This window comes from Achroia grisella, unplaced genomic scaffold (assembly GCF_030625045.1).
Source record: "Achroia grisella isolate CSIRO2021 unplaced genomic scaffold, CSIRO_AGI_Agris_v1 utg1062, whole genome shotgun sequence".
NCBI lineage: Eukaryota > Metazoa > Arthropoda > Insecta > Lepidoptera > Pyralidae > Achroia > Achroia grisella.
Window position 1 is genome coordinate 2,527,885 of NW_026712566.1, and position 8,255 is coordinate 2,536,139.

General features: G+C 33.1%; 1 protein-coding gene across 1 annotated transcript; it reads left to right on the forward strand.

Annotated features, from left to right (window-relative positions):
- Window positions 1-1,599: 1,599 nt before the first annotated feature.
- LOC131854614 (uncharacterized) lies at window positions 1,600-3,069 on the forward strand. The gene is made up of 3 exons (XM_059205742.1): window positions 1,600-1,611; window positions 2,314-2,473; window positions 2,825-3,069. The coding sequence occupies exons 1-3, from the start codon at window positions 1,600-1,602 to the stop codon at window positions 3,067-3,069; spliced, it is 417 nt and encodes a 138-aa protein (XP_059061725.1).
- The last annotated feature ends 5,186 nt before the right edge of the window (window positions 3,070-8,255 follow it).

An 8,255-nucleotide genomic window follows, 5' to 3' on the forward strand; every position in this document is an offset into this window, starting at 1 on the left:
CGAGGGTGCTGGTGTTAATAGTCCATTTTGCACTCCGAGGCAATTTCACGTGAATGCAATTTGAAATCAATTGTTCCTGGGTAACAGACGGAAAAACGTATATATATAGGTAATAGGTAGGAAACGACAAGCATCGCAAATTTGATTTGATTTTTGATTCGTTCATTTTAACGGTCTCAGTGGTCTAGTTTAGCACAACGCCTTACTTCCGATGGTCGCGGGTTCGAGTCCTCGCACGGCACAAACATTTGTATTCATGAGTATGATTATTTGTATCGGTCTGGGTGTTTTCTATGTATAATATGTATGTATTTACGAAATATGTATTTGTATCAACCTAGCACCCATAATACAAGCTTTAGGTAGCATAATTGGATCTAGATGCTGTATGAATTGTCCTGAGATCATTATTATTATAATTTATTTACTAATAAAGGACGCTTGTATATCAGGAATATCTGTATATTATTACGTAAAACAAAAACTTTGTACCAATTTTTAATAGAATTGCACGGACGAAGGAGTATATAATTTCGCACACTTACAGTTCATATAGAGGAGTACAGATAGCTATTTTTTTTAATGAAGTGAAAGAAATATATTAACTAATTAAAAAAAAACATTACACATACTACTATGTATTATATTTGACACAAACACGCATAGATGTATAGTCTTTGTCAATAGAACCTTAATAGTATTCATACTTGTAATTTAAATAATTATGGCCGAAATTTGACTATTGGACGATCCCTAGTATTACTAGAATTGCAAACAAACTGACGGTGCTCTTGATGGTGTGTGGTAACCATCACCTATAGGTGGTAAAGGGATCATTAGTAATGTAGGTAGCTGACCCCTTTGCTAGCAATACACCATGTCAGGTTACCAGTTCTCAATTGAATCTGATTACTAAACTGGACGATAGGGAAAAAAATGTAATATAAAAATTTCATATGTTCCTATGAACATATGAAATTTTTATATTACAATTTTATATAATAAATTATTATTTTTGGATTTGAATTTGTCCTCCATGTGGTTCCCCTGGAAACCACCGTGTTGACCAACTGGCCAACTGACCTGACCTCATGTTCATCTTATCATCCTCCACTGGTGCCCCGCCAGTGTAATCCGTTAGCGCAGGCGGGTGCACCATTCTATATCATCAATTAAAAAAAACCGTCGCGTATATGCTAGTACATGAACATCATAGACATCATGTAACCATGTGACTTGCGTTTCAGTCCAGAAGATAAAGTTAGTAACACTTGGCGCTTGATATAGGTGAAAAAGATGTACTTAAAGGACTGCAATGAACAAACTCTGCCTTTTGAAATCAAAAGATGTGACAACCACACAAGAATCCGGAATATGATGAAATTATCGAAATAGTTACATATTGATGTTAATTCACTTTATATGTATATTTAATTACCATAGAGTTGAAATGCGAGCAAAGCAGGCGCAGCGACTATGTTAACTGCCAAGGATACTTGTGTAATATTTCGCACAACACTAGTATAAATGATACGGGGAGGATTCCACAGCATCACACATCATCTCATTCCCCCGAGTTCAAACGACACAACAAACAAAATGAAAATATTTGTAAGTATAAAAAAAAAACTAACTACTTTACATATTTTAATATACATATATTTTAATAATTATTTGTATGATGGTTATATCATTAGAAAAATTGTCACAAAAGTGTCTAATTATAACAAATGTAATAATTATTTTTGGACATTTATGAACTAACATTAAATTCATGCCAAAACATTCCTTTGGAGTGTTTTTAATTATATTTAGTTTGTATTTATTTACATTTCAATGAACTTCAATTAATCATCTTAAATATATTATTACTTTTCAATCTATCAACCATTTTTGTTGATATTAGAACCATTAATCACACAATATTGTAACAATATACTGTTATTTATAGTTTACTATTACTAATTATGGGAAAATGTATCGATTTTGTGGATCTTCTATAATAATGCAAAATACAGTAATGTGATTCATCACCATACTCCTTAATAAAATTTACATTACATTTTCCTAAACATTGTATTGACATATTTCCAACAGTGTTTCAACCTTTCTTGAGGACTAAAATACTGCATACCCTATAATTTCACTGCCATATCTCACTCTTTAACTTGAAGCCTGGAGTATACCGCCGGGCTACAGAAATTGATAAAATAGACTATCTACTACTGACTCACGTAGATGATATTTTGTATTGTTCCATATTTATTGTTCATTGTTTTTGTTATTAACTTGTTATTCACATCTCTATTGCAGGTGGCTATTTGCGCGCTGGTGGCAGTGGCATCTGCCGGAGAGAACCGCGACAACCGCGAGAAGCGTGGCTTGCTCGGATACAGCGGCGTTGGCATCAGCAGCTACGGTGGGATAGGACTAAGCTCAATTAACAGCGGAATCGGCTACTCAGCGCCTTTAGTCTCCTCTGCACCACTTGTATCCTCACCAGTACTATCCTCCCCAATTGCGTCCGCCCCATTACTGTCTCCCCAACTTGCTCCCGCTCCATTGTTGTCCTCTCAACTTGCTCCCGCTCCATTATTGTCCTCCCCAGTAGCATCCGCCCCGTTATTGTCATCTCCATTAGCATCCGCCCCATTGTTGTCAGCTCCATTAGCGCCTGCCCCATTATTGTCCGCGCCTGCTCGCGTATTGTCAGCCCCAGTAGCATCCGCTCCAGTGCTGTCCTCTCCTATTGCATCCCCCCAATTGTTGACCTCCGCAATACCGTCCTCCCCACTATTATCGGCCCCAATAGCATCCGCTCCATTAGCCTCCGCTCCATTATTGTCCGCTCCCGTGGTATCAGCACCCAGCGTGGTTGCTGTCAACAGGCTCGTCAACGTCCCAAGAGTCATCAACGTACCCCAGGTCGTGCAACTCCGTAAGGTTGTCAATGTACCCCAAGTAATCACAGTCAAGAATGTGGTGGCTGGACCTAGCTTGGCTGCGCCTGCGATTGCTCCCTACGGCATCGGTTCCGTCGGTACCCTTGGTGGTAACGGATTGTGGTAATCTGTTAAGTGCTCAAATCTAGTCAAAGAATGCATGCATATGTAGATATAGCACTAGTCCCTGTAGTACTTTTAAGTTTACATAATAGTTATGCTTTGGAATACGTCGAGTAACTCTTTTGTCCGCCAAAATAGATGATCTATTTTGGTGGAGTAAATGTACAACATGCCTCGTGTACTTTAATACGTGAATAATTTGCGCATTGGTTCACTTTTTTGTTTGGAATAAACTTGACACATTTCACTTTGGAAATTATCAAAATATGAGTACATCATAATATTGGTAGCTTTTTAAAGAATATGCAGCCTACTTTTTTTTGCTTTTCTTACGGTATATTTTCAAGTTTTCTTAATTTTTTGCATTAATCTAATATTGAAAATATATTGTAGTAAAACGAAGGAAATAATTTTTAAACTTGTATTAAGAAACATATGAGAAATTAATATTGTTTCTCAGTAAAGTGTATCTATTTATTCTGAGCAAAAAAGTAATTCATAGCAGAAAAGAAACATATTGTACACAGCACAACTTTTTTGTAATCTGAAATGTATACTGTGACTTATTTATGATTTATTTTTGTACATATTTTATAAATAAACATACATATTTTCTAAATATACTCTTTTATTGTTTTCTTTTTATGCACATTGAATTTTTAATATCGAAACTGATTCAGTAGTTTTGAAGTCATTACAATTTAAAGTTAGATATTTAAATATAAATAACAAAAATATACATTTTACAATACATAGGTCATTAATTTGAATAAAGGAAATAATTGGAACTCATACATAAATTGAAATATTTCAGTTAACTATGTGCAATTTGCGAATTAATTAAATTTCTTTTCGTTCAGAATAAAACTGTCACATTTCACTGGATATGTGACTCTATATCAAAATATGAATATTTCACAATTGTAGTAATTTTATAAAACAAAATATGTTTTATAACATTGAAGTTTATGTGATATTTACTTTTATTGATTTGATTTACTCTATTGGCCGTCTCTTACAACATCGTAATATTGACTATAAATGATGAATACATGATCATCTACACATATAGTATAATAGCAACTGTTCACTGTCTGTCTATAAAATATTGGGAGAATTTTTTTCGGGGACCTTATTAAAACATAGAACCAAAATAGAATAGATTATTGTCTCTTGTACATTCTGCGCACTAATCTCAGAAGCTGTTTGGATGCTGTGTTAAAATATATTGTGCCCATACAATTTTTTTATCTCTTATAATGAAAAAATTGTATAGTGTGACTATAGAATTTTTTATATAATTTAGATATATATGCTAAGATTTTACGTTTGATTTATGCTTGATGAAAAGATTTTTTTTTAATTTTAGTATATAAAAATAATTATTCAAAAATATTTTGATAAACATAATTATATTGCTAAAAAAATAATAAAATAATTATAAACTCAATCGGTTATCAAGCAAAAAAGTTATAAGCATACAAAGTCACAGGCTTAACTAGTATTTAACATGGGGAAATCATATAACCTGTTTAAATGACAGCGATGCCTCGAACGGTATATGTCGCAACATCTCATCACAAATTCGTGGGTGTAAAACTGTCTCAATGTCAAACATAATTCATTAACAAACCGTTTCATAACTTACTTTTAGCAAATCTACTAAACTTCGAGCCTACTATAATGAGATACGCATAATTAATTGAGCGTGTATAACAGATTTCGCAGCATTTATGCAAAGTATATCATCAAATGTTTTGGCAATCGGTCTTGAATTTGAAGTGACTTCTTTAAAGTCAGTAGTTACCTACTTTTTTTCCAATAGCCTTCAATAATTTTGTTATCTGATAGATCATAGTATAATTTATCTTGTATAACTTAAATACATATTGTTACGACATTAAAAATTACAATAAGTTGAGAGATAAAGTGTTTTCACACTATATTTTAATGTGCTCCAAAAACAATCAAAAAGATTTTTATATACTACTATGGTGGTAAACAAGCACAGATTTGATCTTGAAATTGCTCAAAGGAAAACAGTCAGCAACAACAGATGGTAAACAAGCATACGGACCATTCTATGGTAAACAGTTACCATAACCTATGAACGTCTGACGACGTCATCACGTGCATGTTGCCAATCCTGAAAACCTTATTATACCCTCCTTGAAAATCCGCAGGCTGTAGTCTCTCGAGCAAAACCTCGGCAGGTAGTTCATTCCACAGTCTAAGTGTACGCGGCAAGAAGTTCCTCATCATGTCGAACGATTCTTCAGTAAAAAAGATGGCTCATACAAAAATATTTTTACTATTGATGTATATTTCAAATATTTATTTGTTTCATGAAGTAACCCAATTATTTCGCCCAAAATTTAAATATCAATGAAAATGCAAAGGAAGCCGCGGCATATATACTATTATAATATATATTATTATGCAAATGATTTGTTATTAGTAAACTCTGGACATTACTAATTTTGCATGCCAGATTCTGGTGAAGGGCGTGATTCATAAATCATAAATTATAATGTAATAACATGTATACCACAAAATATACATGTTGCAGTAAAATATTTCATTTCTGCAAGAAAATACAAGCTCGCCGCAAAAAATATCGCGGACACAGGCCAGTTTAATGTATAAAATATTCACATTCCCCGCAAACATTGCCTTTGAGTATCCTAAAAGCGGCCAAAGTTTTAAAAACCCCTTAATATTTCACTAGCATCCCCAATTAACCCTCAAAAAGGGGTAAGAGATCCAAACCACCTTACACCGAGAACAGCAATTACGTCATTACCGGACACAAATGTCCAAAGTTTTTAATTTAATTAAACACTTGATGGGCAAACAGGATGTACTTTTGTGATTAAAGTGAAAAAAAATCTAGCTCATTATCCTAACGTGTTGGAGTCGTTCATTCGCCCATTTTAATTTATCACCCTGTAAATGGTATACGCAAAATATTTCAACGGTGGAAAGGCCACTTGGAGTATGTTCTATGCCTTGTCTGCGCTGATTCTAACGACCATGGCCGTCTAGCGGTTTCGCACATCGCTTTATCTGTTGATCACATGTTCGATTCCTCGCACAATGCGAAATAGAGTGTTTCTATTGGTCTGGGTGTTTTCTATGAATAGTATTTACAAAAGCATGTGAACAAAGTTTGAATATTATTATTTTAATGATTGATTTTTCCTATTATTTTGGTTTGTTGTTTGATTATCAAAAATAGGTCAGCCGCGTCCAGGGGGCAACCAGTATTGTACTAATTTAACTGAGCTATATTAGCACTCAACCAGATGAGAATTATAAATCCAACCCTAATCATAATAATATAACTGTTTCAGCTAATTATTAATTGTAGTACAGAATAGTTCCGAGCAGTTAACTAGATGTCGCTGTGTAAAACATGTTCAATTTCTACATCGCGGTGGCAAGATATTTTTGCATTATGTCTTAAGACAGAACGATTCAAGATATAAGAAATCCTACATTATTTTGTGTATGTTATATGTTAAATAAACAAGACAAGATAATGTAGGATTCTAATTGTAAGATAATTTAAAATGAATATAGTAGTTTTCTAGTAGCCTATTTCTTTGTTGCAAACAAACGACGAAATAAGTATATCCGCCTTGTAATACTAGTATATCTATACATATAAATAAAATTGGAGTGTCTGTTTGTAATATTGAAATAACCGTTTTTTACTACATGCATATGAATATAAATACGGTACATACATCAAAATAACATTACAATTTTTGTCTATCTGTTTGTTCCGGCTAATTTCTGAAATGGCTGGACCAATATTGATGAGACTTTTATTGGCAGGTACCTGATGTAATAAGGAGTAACTTAGGCTACTTTTATTTTAGAAGAATAATGTTAAATTCCTCGCGGACTAAGTCGCGGATGCAGCTAGTAGATAAATAAAAACTAAATGACTGTTCTATTGACTTTACAGTTGTGGCAGAGGATACATATCGGAGGGCTGGGGACCTTCTGGGTAGTCTTTAGGGAAATTCAGACTAAAGTTACGCTTTAAATATTTTAATAAACTCGTATTAAAGCCGTAAAAAACACTTTACGTGGCCATTTTTTGGGTGTGACACCCTTCCTTGCCACTTTAGTAGAAACATGCGGTGGAAATTGCTTTTGAGGTAACTTGAAGAGATTTGTTCAATGGGATAGTTCATTTTATGTATGTATAATGAGCTTATGTAAATATTTATTATAATTGTACCTTCAATACCATAATATCATAGGGTTTCATAGAGTCACCTCTCTGACTACCCCATATGAAATTATGGTATAGGCAACCAATCATATTGTGTTGAATGTAACACTATATGTATTTGAACAAAAAATGATATTAGCTACTCGCCCTGGCTTCGCACGGGTATACATGTATTATATATATAACACTTCCTCTTCAATCACTCTATCTACTAAAAAACCGCTTCAAAATCCGTTACGTAGTTTTAAAGATTTAAGCATACATAGAGACGGACAGACAGCGACAGCGACTTTATTTTTTACTATGTAGTGAAGATTAATACTGTCTCTTTGACTTTTAATAATTTTAATTAATTTGTTACTTACATTTCTTTATAATTCCGAAATATGCTCATTTGATTAAAAATAAAACTGCATAGGTTCATATTAAGTCATGAAATATAACTGTTATTTAAATAAATTTTTATTTATTTATTTATTTATTTTAAAACAATACCCAAGTATAATAAAATGCATTAAGAAACGAAAAAAAATATGAAATCTACTTTAATGCTAAAACGTTAAAGTCTAAAATTCTATTTTTTATGTTATTAAATTACTAAAGTGTACAATATATATACGTACTAACTCGTACCTACATGACGTAGGGAAATTTGCCCATCCTGTGGATCTTGTCTCTGTCTAAAATTATATAAAAATATATATATAAGAATTATATATAATAAAAAATATCTCAAGATAATTCACATAGCGCCATCTAGCCCCAAGGTAAGCAGAACTTCTCTTATAGATACTATACAATACATAGATAATATCATAATATAAATAGACTGATACAAACAATCATACTCAGGAATACAAATGTTTTTACAGCGCGAAGAATCGAACATGTGACCATCGAAAGTAAAGGGGTGTACTAAACCACTAAACCACCAAGACCGTGAA